General features: G+C 44.7%; 1 protein-coding gene across 1 annotated transcript in view; it reads right to left on the bottom strand.

Annotated features, from left to right (window-relative positions):
* CNOT8 (CCR4-NOT transcription complex subunit 8) overlaps window positions 1-23,609 on the bottom strand; it is a 39,610-nt gene that overhangs the window by 2,947 nt on the left and 13,054 nt on the right. Inside the window, exons 4-6 of the mRNA XM_077468381.1 lie at window positions 20,186-20,347; window positions 9,365-9,509; window positions 7,369-7,479 (exon numbers count right to left, since the gene is read on the bottom strand). Of these exons, the coding sequence (XP_077324507.1) occupies window positions 7,369-7,479; window positions 9,365-9,509; window positions 20,186-20,347 (418 nt within the window). The remainder of the gene's footprint in view (window positions 1-7,368; window positions 7,480-9,364; window positions 9,510-20,185; window positions 20,348-23,609) is intronic.

The following is a 23,609-nucleotide window of genomic DNA, read 5'->3' as shown; positions in this document are numbered from 1 at the left end:
TCAGGTGCTATTTTTAGCGCAAAAACATATCAGATGGCAAATTCTGCCAGGAACAACTTGCCAGCAGCAGGATTGTTAGGAGGAACTGTTCCCCACTAGCTGAGCCAGGAAGATGTTCACTATCGAGATTCAGCAGCTTTCCTGGCTAGAAATCCTAATAGGATTTTTATAACAGCTTAGCTGTAAAATCCTTTTCTTTGAAGTACATCACGGGACACAGGGCCATAGTAGTCACTATGTGGGTTATAGGCCACCTTCAGGTGATGGACACTGGCACGTCCTAAGCCAAACAGTGCCCCTCCCACTACTGGGAGTACCTCAGTTTTGTAGCAAAGCAATACACGTGTATACCAAGAAGGGAGGGACCTCTGTGTCCCGTGATGTACTTCAAAGAAAAGGATTTTACAGCTAAGCTGTTATAAAAATCCTATTTTCTTATTGTACATCATGGGACACAGAGCCATAGTAGTTACTATGAGGGATGTCCCATAGCAATGCCAACTGAAGAGATGGAGACACAACAAAAGTAGAGTACCATGAGATCAGAGGACTTATACTGCAGCCTGCAGTACACTGTGCCCAAAGGCGATATCCCCGCAAACTTTTATATCTACTTGATAGAATCTGGTAAATGTATGGACTGAAGATCAAGTTGCGGCCTTGCCGATGAGAGACATGGAGGCTTGGTGATGCACTGCCCAAAAAGCACTAACAGCCCTGGTGGAGTGCGCTTTAATATGAAAAAGGAAGAATTTTCCTCTTTAAACCATAAGCTTGAACAATCACTTCATAAATCCATTTAGAAATAGTATATTTCGATGCCGCCTGTCCTCTTTTAGGACCGTCGGGCAACACAAACAAATCATCCATTTTATGAATCTGATCGGTCACTTTCAAATAGACCTTGACCACTATCACCACATCAAGAGAATGTAGTGACCTCTCTTCCACAAAACGAGGTTCTGTGAAAAATTAATCCAAAACAATATCCTGGTTTAAATCAAAACCTGACACTGCCGTCGGTATGAATTTAGGATGAGGTCGCAACACAAGCTTATCCTTATGAATAATCAAATATTGCTGATGTAAAGCGCTGCGTAAACTGTCGACGCTATATGAATCCTGTATAATAATAATAATATTGCTCTTTACAAGAAAGAGGAGCCAACTCTGATACTCTTCTTGCAGAAGATATGGAAACCAAGAACATTATTTTCTTCGTCAAAAGAACTAAGGGAATATCTCGTGTTGGCTCAAAAGGCTGTTTTTGTAATGCTGACAGGACTAAATTTAAGTCCCAAGGGTTCACGGGTGGCCTAACCGGAGGATTAATCCGTGTTACCCCCTGAAAAAAAGTTACGAACCAGAGAGTGAGAAACAAGTGGTCATTGAAAAAAAAAAAAAAAAAACCCACTGATAAAGGCAGACACCTGGCCTTTGATAGTACTCAGGGCCAGCTTCATTTCTAATCCCATCTGTAGGAATTCAAGGATCCTACCTGACATATTTCCTGAGGTGCCAACCCCTGGATTCACACCAGGAAACGTGCCTTCCAGACTCTATAGTATATGACTCTGGAGGCTGGCTTCCTAGCTTTAATCAAAGTAGAAACTACTGAAACTGACAGCCCATAGCATTTCAGAATGTGGGTCTCAATAGCCAAACCATCAAATGTAGCATTTGTAAGGTAGGATGGAATACTGAATACTGAACCTTGCGAGAGAAGGTCTGACCACAATGGTAGGGTCCAAGGTTCCTCTACCACCATCATTATGATCTCAGCAAACCAAGATCTCCTGGGCCACAAGATAGAAGGTGTGGAAGCAATAGGAGGGAACACATAGATCAGTGAAAACTGATCCCATGGAAAAACCAAGGCATCTGTTTCGTATGCCAATGGATCCCTTGTCCTTGACACTAAGTTGTCCATCTTGTTTTTGAACCTGGACGCAAAAAGGTCCACGTCCAGAACTCCCCATCTTTGACATATTGACAGAAAGATGTCGGGGTGAAGGGACAATTCTCCTGGAAACAATTTTTGGCGACTCAAGTAGTCTGCCTGCCAATTCTCTATTCCTGGAATGAAAATTGCTGATAGGGAAGGAATGTTTTCTGCCGAAGATAAAATATGATTCGCCTTTCTGGGCTGCACGACTTCTCATGCCCCCTTGGCGATTGATACATGCCACTGCTGTGGCATTGTCGGATTGTATCCTGACAGGATACTTCTGTAGTCTGAGCGTCCAGGCCTCTAGGGCCAGGTGTACTGCTCAAATCTCTAGAATATTGATGGGCAAGGTCCTCTCCGATTTGGATAATTTTACTTGGGCAGACGCTTCTTCCAGGACTGCTCCCCAGCCCAGAAGGCTGGCATCGGTTACCACCTTCCAGGTGACTGGTAGAAAGGATTTTCCTTTTTGAAGATTTCCTGGATGTCAACCACCAATTGAGGCTCTGATGCACTTTGGGGGATAAAACGCACTGGGAAGTCCAGAGCTTGGACCTTGTTCCAAGTTGACAGAATACTGTTTTGCAACAGTCTTGAATGAAACAGCGTATAAGGAACGGCCTCGAAAGAAGCCACCATCTTTCCCAATAACTTTAAGCAAAGTCGAATAGAAGGACTTTTCTTTGTTTTGACCAACTGAATGAGTTCCTTTATGGAACCGATCCTTTCCTGGGGCAAAAACACCTTCTTCTGAACTGTATCTATTATCAGCCCCGAGTACTGCAATCTCCTTGATGGTTTTAAGGAGGATTTCTCTAGGTTGAGGATCCAACCTAGATATTCTAGGTAGCTGACTGCGGTGACCAAACTTTGGTTTTAGTGTGTTACCGACTGATCTATCAAGAGTAGGTAGTCTAAGTAGGCTAGTTTAGGTATACATTGAGCCCTTAAACCTGGCTCAAGGAGGAGCCAGGACCTTTGTAAACACTCGAGGTGCAGTAGCTAGAACGAAAAGGCAGAGCTACAAACTGAAAATTAAGATTTTCTATCTCTATCTCTAAGTGTAGAAATTTCTGGTGAGCGGGGAAAATTGACACATGGAGAGAAGCATCCTTGATGTCGATTGACGGCAGAAATTCCCCCCCTTGCAGGATGGAGACTACTGATCAGATTGACTCCATGCGAAAGGAACGGATATGAAAAAACTGGTTTAGATCTTTGAGATCTAAAATGGGTCCGACATCCCTGTTTGGTTTTGGAACCATGAAAAGGTTTGAATAAAATCCTAATTAATCCTTGCTCTTCCAAGCAGACCACTGATATCACTCTTCAAGACAAGAGATGATCCAAAGCTACAAGCAGAGACTTCTTTTTCACTGGATCTCTGGGAACGTTTGATCTGAGAAAACGAGGAGACAGGAATTCTCTGAACTCTAGTTTGTAACCTAGAGAAATTGAGGTAGCCATCCATCTGTCTTGACATTGTTCCTGCCAGACCCTTGAAAACTGCAGAAGCCTTCCCCCCACTCAAGCGAGCGGGGGCAGCCCTTCATGAGGAAGCTTTAGTATTTTGTTTTGTGGGTTTACACCCCCAGGTCCTCTTTTGGCCCTGGGACTGACCCGGAGGTTAACCTCTTGAACCTGACGGTGAAGGCCGTCGTGACTGGCTGGTGGCTGATACCCTTGGCACTGGAGAAGCATGTTTAAAAGAAAAATGCTTAAAACATCTTCTTAACCGGTAAAAGGGAAAATTTTCCCATTAGAAATTCTTTGGATATACTTATCCAGATAGTCTCCAAATAACCGTTCACCATGAAATGGGAAACTGGACAATAGCTTTTTGCATGGCACTGGACAATTTTTCAGCCATAAGATTCTACGCACATGTACCAGCCCTAGCATGAGCCATAAGGCCTGGAGAATAGAATCTTTCATAGCGTCCACTGTAAAACACAACACTTCTGATATAACGGCCAAATCCTGGCCTGCTGATCAGAAAAAACCTTGAGTACCTCTATAAACTGGTCCTTTAAGGACTGAGATACTCTGATCGTTGCCAACGCAGGCTGAATGACTGAACCTATGAGCAAAATATTGTTTTTAAAAAGGAACTCCAACTTCTTATCTGTTGGATCCTTTAGCATATGAGCATTGTCTACTGGACAAGTCAGGTTTTTGTTTACAGAGGATATAGCAGCGTCAATTGCTGGAATTCCCCATTTCTTATAGAACTCTCCCTCCATAGGATAAAGTATTTAAAACTTTTTTGGAGGGAAAAACTTTATCTGGGTGCTCCCACTCAGAATACATTAGCTTCCTTAGCCATGAATGGATATGAAAAGCATGAACAGATTGGGGAGGCTTTAGTGAACCAAAACCAGAGACGGGCTTATCGACTGCGTTATTGGCAGTAAAAAGACTAATTCAGTGAGAGATTGTACCAACAATCTTTCCTGTGAACCTGATCCTTCCATATTAGGTAGGTTCTTCGGTAGAGGAGACATCAGCCTCTTCCTGGTCCTTTGAAATATGTCATCTCTCGCCTCTTATTCCTCAGCATGAGGGTCCTGAGCAATAAACGGGGATCTGCTATGATAAGTTACACTCTGAGATGAGATTAAAGCATACATTTTGTGCTCCAAACTTAAAATGGTTGAAGAAAAAAAAACCTCCTTAGTAATATACACAGGAGCTGCAGTGTTAAGAGCAGCTGCAACACTTGCCCCTCCTCACTCTGACCAGCCATATTACTCTCAGGGGAGGATGCCATCTTTTTTTAGATGGTTCTAGGCTGCCGTGTGACTAGAGTCCTTCTAGAGCCCTTTTTTTAGGTGTTTTAACCCCCCCCCCTTATGACCATAGCCCGATGCACAAAGCAGAGGTACTACCAGAAGGAATGCATTCACTACTTGAGCAATAGTCCACCTCTGCTGCTGCTATTAATGCTCAGCCTGATGCAGTAGTAAATGTGTCAAAAGGAATGCCCCTATTGCCAAAAACCTCTTGCATGCCACCTTTGCTCTTGTCCCTTTGCAACTTTGCAACAGCAACAATGGTGCCTTTTAAAAAACACCTTCCCACGCTGGGCGTTGCAGGACGTCAATGCAGCTCTAACACCCTCCCAAGACTCACCGGAGGTCTGCTGCCGGCCAAAGAGAAAAATGTTTTTTCCTGGACACATTGTGAGCTCTCTGAGAAGCAAGAGACAGTGAGTGCTCTATACAGCCCCCAGTGGTGACACATAGGCATGACAACATTTACTACATTAAAAGGAGACATTCATAGGAAAAAATCTTTAAAAATTTCTTAGAAGACTCCACTTACCTTTCCCGCCGCAGGGTTTTCTGTGGTAAACCAACAGACCCAACCTTCACCCTTCACGGTGGGTTCCGTTAAACCTTCAGGAGCTGGGGATCCTTGAGGAAACCCACAATCCTGGACCTGTAATAGCATCACCGCCAGTAAAACTTTATGGCCTTAATACCAAAAAGTACTGGATCCCAGGGTCCAGCTCTCTAAAAAAAGAAGTGTTACAGGCAAGAACTTGTTTCTTCGGATACCAGAAAGACACTTTGAATGGATCCAGCTGCATGGCTAGCCCCAGCAAGGATTGCTTCAGTGGAGCTCAGCACAGCACATCTTTACTGGTGACCAACACCTCAGACACTGGTGAAAAAACTGAAGGTACTCCCAGTAGTGGGAGGGGTTATAATTGTCTTAAGGCGTTCTAGTGTCCATCGCTTGAAGGTGGCCTATAAGCCACATAGTAACTACTATGGCTCTGTGTCCCATGATGTACGATAAGAAAAATGTACTATAGTCTCTAGTTTTATTCTTTGCCTTGTTCTATCTACTAAAGAGGAATATATTAAAGGATATAATTTTACAATACCCTTGTGATCATCACGTTCACAAATTCAGGGCTCCTCAACCTCCTGATTAACTAGTCTTTCCTCTGTTTTGCAATACTTTTGTACACTGCTCATGCTAAGCTTGCAGGGATATGTCCCATGTACTATGGTACTCGGACGTGTCCCCAAGCTTTTTTGTTACTGTATCTCTAGAGTAAAAAAAGGGTCCCTGTTGGAATTGAACATGATACATCTAAAGTTTCTACATATCTGTTGGTACAACCAAGTCACCAAACACAATCTGCATAGCAGAATGAGTTCTATTCAGCCCACCTGGTGTGCACGAAGCTTCAAAGAGATTTAGGACAATGAGGGCTCCGGTCTGTCTGTAAGGACAAAGGGGACCTAATGATCTGGAAGGGCGTCCGAGATCGAATCACAAGATGTGAACCCAGTCGGAGCAGTTGCAATTCATGGGCAAACACTGCCCCCCAGAGGCCAATTATGGCAGGACTGTCAGAGATATTTAGCCTGGGGGAGGAGACGCCCCAGAGACGCTGATTGGTCCACAGGCAAAGGAGGGTGGGCAATGGGGTGTGGTGTGGCTGAGGTGTGTTTATCAAAAAGGGTTTCATCAAAGAGAGCTGTCACTCCCTCCATCATGAGGCTCAGCCGCGAAGATCTGATAAGTATCGCTTGTATTGCATTCTGATTGTATGCCATGTACTCTTGTAACTTCTATTGATACCTTATGCAAGCTTTCTTATTTCCTTGGGAAATAAAGGAGATTTGATTGATCCTAGACCGTGTATTTGGTTTCATAGCTAATTGTTATAGTATTGTGATATTAATGATAGCATGTGCTCAGAGTATAGATAGACTAACTAATCTATAGGGACTAGACAAAGTAATACATAACTGATGATGATAATAGGATGTATTGATCAGTTACTTCAGTCTCCATCCCATAATGCAATGGAGTTTCACGCAATGGTTAAAAGACTACAAAAGTTTATCTGATAACAGGTCATAAGACATAAGCCAGTGGTCTGCAGTGTAAGGAAATCTGAACTTTAAGCCATGGGTGGCCATTGGCTCAAAAAAAAAAACTTTGATCTGAAAGTCAAAGGAGCCAGTTGAAAAATCATCACCCGAACAGTGATGGCAGACAATCAGAGCAGCAGTTGCTGTCTGAATATAGTAACTCATTTAGCATAGATGCAGGAATCCACCGATTTTCCCCATTTAGCCCCGTGGGCATAATGAGAGAAATCTTAGCAGTTAGTCTAGTCATTAATGTAATTTCTCATGCAACATGCCCAAATGACTGGAGTGGCACATGAACCTATGTGCAACAGCTAGGGCTTGATATCAGAAGCACCTCCAAAATGTTCTATCCCCCATAGAGTTCCATTGGTCAGGCTAAGCCTAGAAGTCATGAAGACTTTACCCAGAGACGGAATATTTTGGCACAGTACTGAAACATACAATATATCTGGCCACATTCAGATGCTAGCATAAAGATTTTACAAGCCAAGCACTTGAAGCCCCATTAATGCAAGAGCTCACCTCCTTCATCCGAAAAAAAGCCATGCCGGTGAGCAGAGAATCAGAACCAGCCTGATGCTGCCTACCAATCCGCTGCAAATCCAGCTGATCAGCCACCTCCTGCAGACCACCCTGTGTAAGAAAAAGTGTATTACAGACACAAAACAAAAGAACTGCATTTGATAACACTTCTCATCAACCACTAAGCAAAAAACAAAACAACCAAAAAAAAAAGGGAAGAAAACACTGTAGGCTTTATTCCTAAAACTTAATTGACCTAATACTTAATTCTCATATATTATCCAGATATAGGAAAGAGTTTGGTTGCTATAGTCTATGTTCAATGACATGGCTATGTAGGAACCAGATATACTAATTCAGTCACCCCCAACTTTAACCAAAACGGTCTTTTAGATTATTCATGTCCCTGACCTCAAAAACCTCTCTTCTTATTTTGGATAGAATGGATGGAGACATTTTAGAAACATCTATCAAGTTCTAATTGACATCTGTGTACCCATTGAGGTGATTCCCTCACTTTCTGTCCTGGTGGCAGGATGTGATATGGTATCATCAGTAAGAAAGAATTAAAAGACAAATTTCAACAATGGGAACACAGGTCACAATAAAACCTGCACAGGAATTGAGGTGGACGCAAACTAATGTTTCCAAAATCTACTGACAGGCAGGGTATTTGTGACAGGAGAGACACTACTGGTCTCTTCTGCTATAAATGCATCCTCCTGCCTTGTCAGCCATCACGTACACCGAGTCACACATGTGCAGCGCAGCAAACATTTACTGCCCTGATCTGTGCCACAGCAAATTGACTCCTATGTGTAATATCTGGGGGCGCGTCATCGCGGCCAGGCCCATCAAACGGCCAAAGGCATGGAACCCGGAAAGAAGACAGGGCTAAGACAGAAGCACCAGGGGCCCACAGGATCAATCCCACTGCAGGGCTGGTGGCCACAGTTTGACGACAGGTCTGCCATAATGTACTAATATGCTGTGCATACTAGCACATTATGGCATAACCCACTGGAGGGCCCTAAAAAGAACGTTTTATAGGGGGTGTTAACTACCGCTTTAACTGCTTGCTTTCCAGAGTAAATTTTACACACACGTTAAAAGAAGTATTTTTTGATGATCACAGCAATACCACATATGTGAATGGTATTTGTTGTTTGGGCTACCTTGTCTACTGACCCTAACCTTTCACCTTGACTGTGACGCATATCTTGACCTCAACACTATCCTTAACACTGACCTAGATCAAACTTAAAGTGGAAGTCCATGCAAAAATGAAAATCCCTGCATCTATAGCTACCAACATTCTAACACTAACCTCCCTAATCAGTTGTCGAACGTGTACTCAGCAGAGCTTCCGCCACTGGCGATCCAGTCGGATTGCCTGCAGAAAAGGTATGTATACTCATTTTTAATTTGCAGGGCTAGAGTGGTTAGTGTTATAATGTTGGTGGCTATAGATGTAGGGATTTTAGTTTTTGCATGGACCTCGGCTTACATTTTTCTTCCCTGGCAAGGAAAGAAAGATACAATGTATCTTTCTCTCCTTTCAAAAAGAAACAAAAACAAAACACATGGGCAGGCTACACAGTAACTGATCACTGTGATAGCAAATCAGAGGCTATCACAGTGATCAGGTAATCGTGAACCAGGAGTTCCTGTTCCCAATTATTAGTATGAGACCCAGGGCTCTTAGTGAGAGCCTGTTCTCTGTGCTGGGAGCTGTGCGACGCACTCCGAGCACAAATACAAGTACACGTACGTGGCCTCACGGAAGGGGACCCACTTCAGCGAGGCCATGGGAAGAGGTTAAACACCTCAATTTGCAATACATTAGAACAACCCTTTAACCAACCTAATCTAAGGACACATGATAAAACTGGGGAACAGGGAAAGATGAGAGGATACTGACACTATCTGCTATAGGGTTATCTTTATTTGTGTTACTACTGGGTTTCTGGTCAATACAAGGACTACGTTTCTGCACCTTCAAATTTTTGCAACTCTTCATCAGATATTTTACATCATAGATCGATGGAAAGAAAAGATTCAAAATATGGAAAAATTCATGTTCCTCTTCAGGGAGACGAGAGTCTGTTAGAAGCTTCACCATATAGCCAAAATCATAACCACTGTAGAATAAAGCAAAAATAAAAAAAATAAAAGTAAAACAGAACCAAAACATTAAAGGCATTAAAGTATAACTAACAGCAACATTTTTTTTTATTTTGGACAGAGCGGAGATGGATCAGAACACCTATTAGGTTTTTATTGCCGTCTGTGCCCCCGTTAAGGATATTCACCCTCTCAATTTGTCCTGTCTACCATTATCATTGAAAAGAAAATCCCAAATTCTGGGTTATCCCCAGAAAAGTAGCAGAGGGGAAATCTTCCAACGGGGACACTAGTTCTAAGGATTCACTTAATTTGCAGCTTCCTGTTTTAGTTATGGGACAGGCAGTGAAGGGAAGGTGACAAAAAAATAAAATAATCTAACAGGGGTTATAACCGTCCCCTACCCACTTCCTCTCCCTTTGCCATTTATAAACAGAAGCAACTTGAAGTGGTAATGCCAGGAAAAGGACTGCAGCTACAGAACGGTATTGTTTTTTTTTAGCAGTAATTTTATTTTTAGTAAAAGTAATCTGAGCACCTATACAGTCGCTGGATTACTATTACAGGCAGTGGAAAGGGGTTCCACCCCGCCCCTTGCTGCCTTTACTGGTCTCTCCAATCGGTTCGGACAACCTGGTAAGGATGTGACTGGCAGCATCTTGTTCCAAGTACAAAGTGAGAGGAAAGGATGTTGTATCTCCTGTGTGAAGTCAGAAAACTGGAAGTGACAAGGATTTTTTCATTTACAATTTTAGTTTTATGTAAAACAAGCTATTCCTGGCTTATGAAAGCATCAGATCAAACCGATCTCTAAACAGATGCTTTGGAGGCCAGAGGAAAGATATGGGGTCTCATAGACCTCAGATCTCTCCATAAAAAGGACCTGTCATAACCCATGCTATCACAAGATACTGGGCGGCACAGTGGTGTAGTGGTTAGCACTCTCACCTAGCAGTAAGAAGGTCACTGGTTCAAATCCCAACCATGACACTACCTGCCTGGAGTTTGCATGTTCTCCCTGTGCGTGCGTGGGTTTCCTCTGGGCACTTCGGTTTCCTCCCACAATCCAAAGACATGCAGGTAGGTTAATTGGCTTCTGTCCAAAATTGGCCCTAGTATGTGAATGGGGACCTTGGATTGTGGGCTCCTTGAGGGTAGGGACCAATGTGGGTGTAGCAATGTACAGGGAAAGGGACAATTGTAGACACTCACTCAGGTTGAACTGGTGTCTTTATTCAACCTAACTAACTATGAAACAAGAGACGTTGTTCATCCCAATAAGGTTGACAAAAAAGAAATATAATATAAATATATATATAAATATATATATAAAATCTAAAGCTCCCGGTCCCCTATCCCCCCGTGCGCATGCACAAAGGTGAATGAACACACACACACACCCCGGTCCTCCATGCATATGTAAACAGTCACAGCACCACACATGTGTGGTATTGCCATGAAAGACAGAGCAAGAGAAATTACTCTAGTGCTAGACCTCCTGTGTAACGCTAAAGGTTTTTAGGTACTGAAGTTTGGCTCTGTTCCATGGGCGTACACAATTTTAAAGTCTTCAGCCAATAAAAGGGAACAAATGAAAATAGGATTTTTCAAACGGCTTACCTGTAAAATCCTTTTCTTTGATGCACATCAGGGGACACAGAGCCATAGTAATAACCATGTGGCATATCAGGTGCTGGACACCCCATGTAACCCCTCCCATTACTGGGAGTCCTCAGTTTTGTAGCCAAGCAATCAAAGTGTATAAGAAGAAGAAGGGACCTGTGTCCCCTGATGTACATCAAAGAAAAGGATTTTACAGGTAAGCGGTTTGAAAAATCCCATTTTCTTTTCTTACGTCAGGGGACACAGAGCCATAATAACAACTATGTGGGATGTCCCATAGCAATGGCAACTGAAGGGGGGGGGGGGCAGAATCATGGAAACAGGAGGCCAGAGGACTCATACTGCAGCCTGCAGTGTATGCTGTGCCCAATATCCTCATGACCTTTAATATCAATTTGAGAAAAAATAAATAAATATCGGATAAACGTTTGAACCAAAGACCAATGTTGCGGTCTTACAGATCTGAGCCATAGAGGCCTGATGATGCACCACCCAAGAGGCACTAATCGCCCTGGATGAATGTGCTCTTAATATGAGAAGGAAGAATAATATCTTGGTTTAAATGAAAACCTATTACCACCTTTGGTAAGAATTCAGGATGAGGACATCAAACCACCTCGTCCTTATGCATGATGAAATATGGCTCTTACAAGACAGAGCCGTTAGTTCCAATACTTTTCTAGCAGAAGAAATGGCAAGCAAAAAAGATTATCTTTCTAGTCAAAGAACCAAGAGAATTTCACGTAAGGTTCAAACGGCTGATTTAACAAAGCCGACAAGACAAATTTTAAATCCTAAGGATTTATAGGTGCCTTGATAGGGGGAATAAACTGTGTTACCCTCTGAATAAGCTACGCACCAAGAGTGGGAAGCAAGAGGCCGTAGGAAAAGACAGACATTGACACGGCCTGTATCTGGCTCTTGATAAAAGTCAAGGCCAGCTTCAAATCAGATCCCATATGCTGGAATCCTCCCTATTGACATACTTCCTGGGGTGCCAACCCCTGGATCCATACCAAGAACCTATGCCTTCCAGATTCTATAGCAAGTGGTTCTGGAAGCCAGCTTCCTGGCATTAGTCAAAGTAGACACTACTGAAGGAGATCACCCACAATCTTTTATAGAGTGGGATTCAACAGTCAAACCTGTTAAACACCTTGTCCTTAAAGTAGGATGAAATACCAGACCCTGTGTGTGCGCAAGAAGGTCTGGCTATAATGGCAGAGTCCAAAGGACTTCAACTGCCCTCTCTATAATCTCGATAAATTGGGATCTTCTGTTCCTGCTTAATCCTGCGGAGAAGGTGCGGAAGTAGCCGAGCTGGAGGAAATGCATAGATCAGTGAGAACTGATCCCCTGGGAAGACTAATGCGTCTGTTCCGCCTGCTAGCGGACCCCTTGTTTGACATAAAGACGTCAACCTTATTAATGAATCTGGACGCAAATAGTTCCATGTCCGGAGTACCCCATGACATACTGCTAGGAAGGTGTCGGGGTGAAGAGATCATCCTCTCGGAAATGATTGTTGGCATCTCAAGTAGTACGCGTGAAAAATTAAAATTGCCGACAGGCAAGAAGTGTTGTGTTCTGCCAAAGCTAGAACATTATTCACCTCTTTTTGGGCTGCATGACTTCTCGTGCCTCCCCTGGTGATCGATGTAAGCCACTGCCGTGGCTCTGTCAGACTGAATCCTGTCAGGACAGTCCCGTTATCTGACCACCAAGATTCTATGGCCAGATGTACTGCCTGAAACTTCCAACAAAGTTGATAGCAAGGTCCTCTAACCTGGACCATCTCCCCTGGACAGAATCTTCTTCCAGGGCTGCTCCCCAGCCTAGAAGGATGGCATCTGTTAACACCTTGCAGGATAAAGATTTTCCCTCCTGCTGGATAACTACCAATTTAGGCTCTGACCTATGTTGGGAGCCGAGCGTATTGAAAGCAAACAAGGCCCGAATCCTCTTTATTCCAGACCAACAGGATGGCACCTTGAAGCAGTCTTTGAATAAAATTGCGTGTAATGGATGGCCTTGAAGGAGGCCACCATTTCCTCTAAAAATCTCCTGCAGCCAAAATGAAGTAATTTTCCTTTCCTAAGTTGAATTAGTCCTACAATGGAACGGATTCACGTCTGGGGTAAGAATACCCTCTTCTGTATGGTATCTATAACCAGCCCCCAAAGTAACCTCCTTGACGATTTTAAGGAGAATCTTCCTAGGCTGAGAATCCAACCTGAGATCAGACTCTGGTTTTAGACCCGAGACTAAATGATCTATTCAAAAGTAGATCTTCTAATAGGCTAGGACCGCTATGCCTTGCGCCTTTAACCTGGCTAAAGGAGGTGCCAGAATCTTTCAGAACACTCATAGTGCTGTGGCTAAGCCGAATGGCAGTACCTACGATTGATGAAAATAATTTTATAATTTCAAACTGCAGAGATTTCTGGTAAGCGGGAAACTTTGGCACATGGAGATATGCAACTCCGCTCCTTGCAGGATGGACACAGCTGATCGAATTATGAAAAGATCGGATGTTTAAGTACCGATTCAGATCTCCGAGATCTAGAGTGGGTCTTACCCCTCTGCTTGGCTCTGGGACCTTAAAAGGTTTGAGCCAAACACCCCTGTTCCACTAAGGGAATCTCCGATATCACTGACTGGGATAACAACTGATCCAGAGACCAGAAAGAGACACTTATCTTCTTTCTTTCTCTGGAACGTTAAGAGCATTCTTTGAGGAGACGGACACTCTTGCATAAAGACTGCCACATCAGCAGCCCCAAGGACCCCACAGGCAGCACCCAAACAGGACCCGGACCCTCAGATTGAAAGCCGATTGGGCCATCCGGGCTCTTGAAACTCTAGATGCTCCTTCATGCTGCCTCAAGGGCTTTCTGCCCCAAGGTCCTGGTGCTGCCCCTGTCGAGACTGCCTAAAGGCAGATACCCCAGGCATTGGGAGAGGCTGCATGATTAAAAGGAGAACTGTTTGAACCTCCTTTATTGGTAAAGAGAGCTTTACCACTTTTGGATGTACTTATCCACTTTAAAGAGTCGTACCCCAGGAAGGCTGGCTGAGGGTTTTCACCTGGTGCTTCGGCTGATCAATATCTCAGCCATAGACCTCTGCAAAAATGCACTAGTCCAAGTATAAGCCATAGGGCTTAAATGATCGAGTCCTTCATAGCATCCGTGAGACACAGTGCATCAAATACACCAGCCCCTTGCAAGGCCTGCTGATCAGGCAGAACTTTCAGGTATCTCACACCTGTTCCTTAATCCCTTGGAGTCCACATTCCAATGTATTGGCATGACTCAAAATGTGCTCCACCACAATAGTGGAGCAGATGTTAAAGGGTTATTGGACTGAGGTACTCCAATTGTAGCCAGAACTGCAAAAGACATCTTGTCTTTAAAAGGAAAATCCAACCTTAACTTGCTGGATCCTTTAACATCGGTGCATTATCCACTGGACATGTGAGACTCTGCTCACTGAGGTGATTGCAGCATTAATAGCTGGAACCTCCCATTTCTTTCATAGAAATGTTCCCATTCAGAATATATAAGTTATGCATGAATAGAAAAAAACATCCCCAGGTGGGGGAGGTTCAAATGAACCCTAATAGAGGTAGATAGTCAAGAGCCTGTGGCAGGCAACAAAAGGGTTAAAGAGAGTAGACAAACACCTGACTTGTGCAGCTACTCCCTCCCCATTAGGATCCCCTGAAGAGGAAAAATAAGTATCTTCCAATATTTGGGAAGATTTACCTGATCCCCAGCCTCCTGCACCTCAACAAAAGGGCCCAGAGGACTAGATGGGAATCTGCTATGTTTAGCCCTACTATGGAGAGACATCATAGCAATAATCTTTTAAATGGTAGAAGAAAAACCTGTTTGTATGAAATACACAGGGACTGAAGTGTTCTACCCTTGACGGCTTCATCTGACTGGCCGTATTTAACTTTTTACCTCTCGGGGGAGGAAGGCAGACATTCTTTTGGAAGGGTTTTTAGTTTGATGTATACCATTAACCGCTTAGAACCCTTAGAGGGGTTCCTGCTCCCTTTGTCACTCATAGCGTACTGTACAAAGCAGAGGCAGTACCAGCAAAAGAATGTTTCGCTTGCTAGGCTATAGTGCAGTACAATAACTGCTATTAGTCCTAGCTATACAGTACAATGTTGCCAAAAGGAAAACGTCTGTGTCACCAAACCTGACCAGCAACCACACTGCTCTGTCCCCAGTAGCTTCTCTTGCAGAGCTCTAACTACTTCCTACACGTGTGGCAGGCGTCTAACGCGTTTAGCGAAAACGCGTGCCCCCCCCCTTCCTGTTTCAAACAGGGAAGCGAATCTCCCCCGTGAGCACCGGCATCATGACGGGCGGGGGGTAAATCTTCCGCTCGGCGAGTGGCCGCGACTTGCCAAAAAAACTAGTTAGACTTACCGGTAACTCTGTTTCTAGGAGTCGTCCAGGACAGCACTAGAGAGATAGACTCCACCTCCAGAGGCAGGAAACACAATCCAGATCTTTAAAGGGTGGTCTCCGTCCCTTCCCCTTCAGTCTTGTAACCGAGAACTTCCCTGGAATGGCTTCTGTAACAAAAACACTTGTCCATCATTATAACAGCATATAGGGAGGGAATCCCTGCTGTCCTGGACGACTCCTAGAAACAGAGTTACCGGTAAGTCTAACTCTAGTTTTCTCTAGTCGTCTGTCCAGGACAGCACTAGAGAGGATCAACGAGAACTTACCAGATTAGGGTGGGGGGGGGCTACCGCTTAAAGGACCTTTCTCCCAAACGCCTGGTCTCGCGCTGAGATAAGGTCCAATCTGTAATGCTTCATGAAAGTCGAGTAGTTTGACCAAGTTGCTGCTCAACAGATTTGTTCTGGTGTCGCTCCAGCTCATTCTGCCCAAGAGGTCGATAGTGCCCGTGTAGAGTGAGCCATGGGGGGGGGGGGGGGAAGGACATTCCATTTTCATCACTTTGTAAGCTTCCACAATTGCTTGTTTGATCCACCTTGCAATTGTATTCTTTGAAGCTTGTGACCCCAATTTTTTACCCGCATGTAAAACAAATAATGCATTTGATTTTCTAATGCTTTTCTACAACTCCAGATACTGTAAGACACAGGCTCTCACATCCAGTTGGTGAAATTCTACCTCCTTAGGATTAGTGGGGGACCCACAGAACGAAGGTTAAACAATTTCCTGTGTTCTGTGGAATTTTGTCACTACTTTGGGTAAAAACCCAGGGTCCATGCGCAGCACCAGCCTGTCTTCAAAAATTTGCAAAAATGGTTCTTTCACCGAAAGTGCCTGAAGCTCGCTAATGCGTCTAGCTGTGGAAATAGCCACTAGGAATACTGTTTTGAGCGTGATCCATTTCAAGGAGGGCTCTTCTTCCTGTGACCTTTTTACCCATCCCTGTAAAACAATTGACAGGTCCTATTTGGGTAAAATTTTGAAAGGAACAGGTTTAATCCTGGTTAACCCCTTAAACAATCTGCTAACTAGCGGGTCTGACGCCAGGGGTTGCTGCAAAAAAAAAAAAAAAATAAAAAAAAAAAAAAATAAATAAAAAATAAAAGACAGGGCCGCAACTTGCACCTTTAGGGTACTAATGGCCAGTCCCTTATCCGTGCAGTCTTGTAAAAACTCCAAGACTGCCAGGATACTTACAGACACCTTTTTAGTGTCTAACCATGAACAAAAAACCTTCCAAAACTAAACAAATTGCTTGGGTTACCTTCTTTCTACTAGAAAGGAGTGTTCTAATCACCCCGATCACTCTGAGAGCCCCTTAGACTTCAAAAGGCTCTCTGCAAGAGAAGCTACTGGGGACAGAGCAGTGTGGTTGCTGGTCAGGTTTGGTGACACAGACATTTTCCTTTTGGCAACATTGTACTGTATAGCTAGGACTAATAGCAGTTATTGTACTGTACTATAGCCTAGCAAGTGAAACATTCTTTTGCTGGTACTGCCTCTGCTTTGTACTGTAAGCTATGAGTGACAAAGGGACCAGGAACCCCTCTAAGGGTTCTAAGCTTTACCTGTTGTCTTTTTGGTTTTAACAGGAAAGGTCCTCGTGTCCGCAGTACGGTCCAGGACATTCTCAAGATCCTGCCTGAACAAGAGGTCTCCTTCAAAAGGGAATGCCACATAACCTCACTTTTTAAGCTGGGTCCCCTGACCAAGACTTCAAAGTACCCTGCGAGATGCGTTTACGAAGGCAGTGGTCCTAGCTGACAATTTGACCGACTCCGCAGAGGCATCTGCCATGTTGCCTGCTGCTTTATGCAGCATTGGAACCGAATCCAGGATTTCCTTCCTGAAGGTTCCTCCTTCCAAATGTCCTTGCAACCGTTCCAGCCAGACCTCCAAATTGCGAGCCACTATTGTTGTGGCCGTTGCAGGTTTTAAATTTGTCATGGTTACTTCCCATGACCTTTTCAGCAGTACCTCCATCCTTTTATCCATGGGTTCCTTGAGGACACTCATGTCCTCAAGGGCGAGGTCTATGATTTTGCACACTGGGAAAAGGCTGCGTCTACCTTAGGTAGTTTGTTCCAGACGCAAGTGGGGTCCTCACTGAAGGGGAATCTCCACTTCATACTCTTAGGGAAAAAGAGCTTTTTCTCTGGTTCCACCCACTATTTTTCAATTGAATCTACCAGTGTGCTATGAACCGGAAAAACCCTGGCTGAATCTTCCTTTAAGGTTTGATACATTCGGTCATGTAATGACAGGGAGACCTGCTCCTCTTTAATTTCGAGCGTCTCATAAATCACCCCCAGTAAGGCATCAACCTCCTCGAGTGAGCCTGTATCTGGGAGAGCTTGTCCCTTGAGTAGGAATATCTCTGGATGATGCCGTTTCACTTAGGCCATCCAGAGAATCGAATTCCTCTTCCCCTGATTTGTCACCCTCCTCTGGGGTGGAAGCAGGGGGGACTGCGGCTGGTTTTGGGGTCTCAAGGTTCGCTAGCATTGTCTTGATGGATTGCATTTCTTTCTGTACCCCATAAATCAGATCCTTACAAGCCCCCGTAGCCTCCTTATAGACCAACTTGTCTATACAGGGTTTAACCCATCCTTCTTTTAATTTGTTCATACACGATGGACACCTCTTCCTCCCCCCTGACCTCTCTGGTTCTTTGGGCAGAGCCCAAGACAAGAGGAGAGAAGAAAGGAAGGGAAAACATAGACAAGCTAACATCAGCGAAACCTTTAGCAAAACTAGGATGCCTTCAAACACCTATGTGCACCCCGCCAACAGGATTCACAAGACACGCTAGTCCGGATTCTGTTTTAAAGAGGGAGGGAGGAGAAGCACACCTGGACCATTTCATAATGCCTTTGCATTGATTAGTCCAGGTACAAGACACCCCTGTGCTTGCGTACCTGAGCTGGTTCGGCTCCACTGCCACTTTCTACGGCATCCATGTCCGATCGGAACCTTGCCTGACCGCCGGGAGGCTTTTCCCTTCGCGTGTGATGCAGAATGTTTGTTATGTGGCCGGGGCTTTTTAAAATAGCCGCCAAAGCTCAGATCGTCCACGCTCGCCGCACGACCCAGGAACAGGAAGTGAATTGCCGGAAGTCCTCTGTCCCCCTCCTGCGTTCCACAGGCCGGAACTCGATTCCTGTGCCCGTTCCCCGCCTGACTTTGCGCCAAATCCGAACCTATCGTCAGGCGAGGGAACGCCAGCCCTCCTCTGGCTTTCAGAAGGAGAACACTGGTTCGCAGCTGCTGTCAACCCGAACGGAGGACCTCAGATGTCCGCTACCTCACAGGTACACAGACCTCCTTCCCCGTCTCTTATGGGCTCTCCCACCGTCAGGGAAAGGAGAGCTCCTGATCCAGCTTCCTCCTCCGGTGGAGGAAACACAAATACTGAAGGGGAAGGATGGAGACTGTCCTTTAAAGATCTGGATTGTTTCTCCTGCCTCTGGAGGTGGAGCCTATCTCTCTAGTGCTGTCCTGGCCAGACGACTAGAGAATAAATACATTTTTCTCCTTCCCCCCCTTTTAAGAAGAAGAAAAAAAAAAAAAAAAAAAAAAAAAAAAAAAAAGAGGCAGCTGCCTGGCATTCAAATAGATCAAAATCGCCAATCTGGGGGCCCAGGAAGTAATTAGACCCCCCTTCATACCTGAGGGTCTGAGCTGGCTTGAGCGGAGAAGAGAGTGGAGCTTCTGCGTCGGAATGGTAAGTGCTCAATACAGCTTCCAGTGGTGACACAAACATGACAACACAATACATGGAAGGAGAGATTATCTCCCCTACCTTTCCTCGCAGCAGGGTTTGTCAGAGATAAAAAAAAAAACAATCTTCGCTCTTCACGATAGGCTCCGAGAACTTAAGAGGAAAGCTTCAGGAACAGGGGTACACTCAGGTAATCCCGCAATCCTGGACCTGCGAGAAGACCCTGCCAGTAAACTTTTATTGGCCTTACTACCAAAAAGTACTGGATTCCAGGGCCCAGTTTAAAAGCATTTCGCAAGCAGAACCTCGTGTCTTCGGATGACGAGGCCTGGGTACCGCTCTTTTAGTCCATTACGGAGACATCAGAATGGATCCGGTCAGGATGGCTGGCTCTCAAAGGATTACTGCCCGTGGAGCTCCGTACACACATCCTTATACATGCCCAACACCTTAGACACTGCCGAAAAAACTGACTCCCAGTAATGGGAGGGGTTATATAGGGGAAGTTCATGCCTTAAGGGGTGTGCCAGTTCCTCTAATCTTTCCTCATAGCTGAGCTCCTTCACGCCTTATGAATTTGTTTGCCCTTCTCTGCACATTCTCCAGTTCCCCGATATCTTTTTGTGAACGGGTGCCCAAAACTGAACTGCATATTCAAGATGAGGCCTTAATAATGGATTTGTACAGGGGCAAAATGATCGCTCAGTGCAGTCTATACCTCTACATAAAAGAGCAATGTCAGCTGCAACATTTTTAAAAAGTCTATATAAAAACAAACACATTACATTTTGGCTGAAAAGGGTTAGTAACAATATCTGTAAACTGAAAAGCATTCTCATTAGCACACGCACACACCCCTCACCTGTGGAATGAAAGCCACTTGACATTATCACATAGAACCACCCCAGAGGTCATAAGCAGCTCAGCAAAGGTCAGGGTGTCTATCCCTTCTTCCTCGTGCTTCTGGAACTGGAGGCCAGAATTTGCCAACAGATCAATTGAGTCTTGAGAATACATGTCTTCTCTGCAAGATCAAGAAGACGATAAATCAAAATAAAGTTTTTGCTTTTTAAAAAGACACCATTTGTCAGGCCAAAAAAATATAAATACATTTTTAAGTGGTAGTAAAGTCTGTATTTTGATTTTAACCTACAGGTATGCTTACAATAAAGCTGACCTGTAGGTTAAATGAATATCTCCTAAACATGCACCATTTAGGAGATATTCAAGGGAGCAGCAGTCAGTGAATCACTGGCACATGCGCGCTGAAATAATATATCCCTGCCATTCCTTCAGGGCTCTGTGCCATAACGTTGACATCATCACGGCTCAGCCATTCAAGTGACTGCAGCCCGCGAACCCAGAACGAAGACTGGGTGAGGATGGAAGCCTCTGCAGTGGTGACAGTGCATGGCTGGAGGGTTTTGTTTCAAAGTAGGTCTTTCACCTTGCAGGGTTTGTGTAAATTGTTTTTTTTTAAAGCTTTACAACTGTTTTAACCACTTTGCGCCCACGCTATAGCCAAAAGACGGCTACAGCACGGACGCCAACTGCCGGGAAACCGTCCCTGGATGTCCTCCCTTTAACTTCCCCTCTGCGCGCCACCCTGGGCGGGCATCGGGGAAGTTCTGTGCTGGCCGTGTCCCCCGGACACAGCCAGTCACAGATCTCTGTAAACGGCCAATCACAGCGGCCATTTACAGCGTGATCGGCATTCCCAATGAGAGATGATCTCATATGTAAACATATGAGATCATCTCTCATCGCCGGATTTCCCTCCTCATACAGACAGCATGTGAGGAGGGAGAGATGAACCACTGCAGAGATGCAGCGGTCAGTGTAAAAAAATAATAAAATGAAAAAATAAAATAAAAAATACAGTGCCCACCTGTCCCCAGTGCCACGTATAAGTGCCATCTGTCATCAGTGCCACATAGTGCCATCTGTCATCAGTGCCACGTGCCATCTGTCATCCGTGACACGTATAAGTGTCACATAGTGCCATCTGTCATCAGTGCCACCTGTCATCAGTGCCACGTATAAGTGCCATCTGTCATCAGTGCCATATCGGTGTCACGTGTCATCATCCTGGTGCTCCAGGACCTTCAAAAGTGTACTAGGTAGTCAACAAGTTAGATGTGTAATTTATGCTCCTAGAATACGTGATGGTGCTTCCTGCATGTCGGGCCTCTCTATGTGGCCAGGCTGTGGAAATGTCCCACACATGTGGCATCGTAATACTCAGGAGTAGCAGAATTTGATTTGGGGCATTATTTGTGGTATACACATGCCACGTGAGAGAAATAACCTATTACAATGACAATTTTGTGGAAAAAATTTAAATAAAAAAGAATTGTGAGACCCGAACAAGCCAGGAAAGTACAAATACCCCCCAAATGACCCCTTTTTTAAAGTAGACATTCCAAGGTATTTAGTAAGAGGAATGGTGAGCGTTTTGATGTCATTTTTCCCCACAATTCTTTGCAAAATGAAGATTTTTTATTTTATTTAAATTTTTTCCCACGAAAATGTCATTGTAATAGGTTATTTCTCTCACGTGGCATGTGTATATCACAAATAATGCCCCAAAATAAATTCTGATACTCCTCCCGAGTATTACGATACCACATGTGTGGGACTTTTCCATAGCCTGGCCACATAGAGAGGCCCAACATGCAGGGGAACCATCACGTGTTCTAGGAGCATAAATTACACATCTAACTTGTTGACTACCTATTACACTTTTGAAGGCCCTGGAGCACGAGGACAATGTCACGTGACACCGACGTGGCACTGATGACAGATGGCACTGATGACAGATGCCACTAATACGTGGCACTGATGACACGTGACACTGACAGATGGCACTAATATGTTGCACTGATGACAGATGGCACCGATACCTGGCATTGATGACACGTGACACTGATAACAGATGGCACATGACACTGACGACAGATGGCACTGATACGTGGCACTGATGACAGATGGCACTAATATGTTGCACTGATGACACATGAATGAATGAATGAATGAAACACTTGTATAGCGCACAATGCGAACTGAATCGCCTCTAGGCGCTGTGGCGAGCTTTGATCATCTGCTAAAAGAGGAAGGTCTTGAGTTTTTTCCTAAAAGCCAGGCGATTTTCTTCCAGGCGGATGTTGATTGGTAGAGCATTCCATAGCCGAGGCCCTTGGACAGCGAATCTCCGATCCCCCTTGGATTTATACCGGGCTTTAGGCACGAGGAGGTGGTTTTTGTTGGCTGATCGAAGACTGCGGTTTGGTGTGCAATGATTTATTTTCTCCATTAGGTATTGCGGAGCTTCTCTATGCACGCATTTGTGGGTGAGGCAAAGGGTCTTGAACGTGATCCAATTTTTTACGGTTAGCCAATGTAAGCTCCTCAGCAAAGGAGAGATGGATTCCCAGGGTTTTTTCTGTGTTACACATGGCACTGATACCTGGCATTGATGACACGTGACACTGATAACAGATGGCACGTGACACTGACAGGTGGCACTAATACGTTGCACTGCACTGATGACAGGTGGCACTGATGACACGTGGCACTATGTGGCAGGTGGGCACTTTATTTTCTTTTTTTTTACACTAACCGCTGCATCTCTGCAGCGGCTCATCTCTGCAGCGGCTCATCTCTGCAGCGGCTCATCTCTGCAGCGGCTCATCTCTGCAGCGGCTCATCTCTCCCTCCTCACATGCTGTCTGTGTGAGGAGGGAGAGCCGGCGATGAGAGATGATCATCTCTCATTGGGCACGCCGATCACGCTGTAAACGGCCGCTGTGATTGGCTGTTTACAGCGATCTGTGACTGGCTGTGTCCAGGGGACACGGCCAGCACAGAACTTCCCCAATGCGCGCCCGCGGCAGCGCGCAGAGGGGAAGTAAATAGGACAACGTCCAGGGACGCCCTCCCGGCAGATAGCGTCCGCGATGCAGCCGTCTTTTGGCTATAGCGCGGGCGCGAAGTGGTTAAAATTAGTTGGTGTCAAACCCGTAGGTAACCATTTTTCCCTTTGCTGCTGTCGACAAGGTTTATTTGAGATGGGTTGCTTACCCAAGTGTCTTCAACCCTCAAAAAAACATCAGTAACATCAAAGACGAAAAACATACAATACATTTTTACTGCTTTAAAAAACCAAAACAAAAACAAAAAACAAATTGTACAATATACTATTATATTTCTGACTGGCAACTACAGATTCCAGATCAGATTACAACATCCCATTGCTAAAGTGGAATTCCAGCCAATAATTTTGTCTT

This window comes from Lithobates pipiens, unplaced genomic scaffold, assembly GCF_037356315.1.
Source record: "Lithobates pipiens isolate NorthernLeopardFrog02 unplaced genomic scaffold, aLitPip1_a1.2 Scaffold_8, whole genome shotgun sequence".
NCBI classification, from domain to species: domain Eukaryota; kingdom Metazoa; phylum Chordata; class Amphibia; order Anura; family Ranidae; genus Lithobates; species Lithobates pipiens.
The sequence above is the reverse complement of the archived record's forward strand: the minus strand, read 5'-3'. Positions and strand labels throughout refer to the sequence as shown.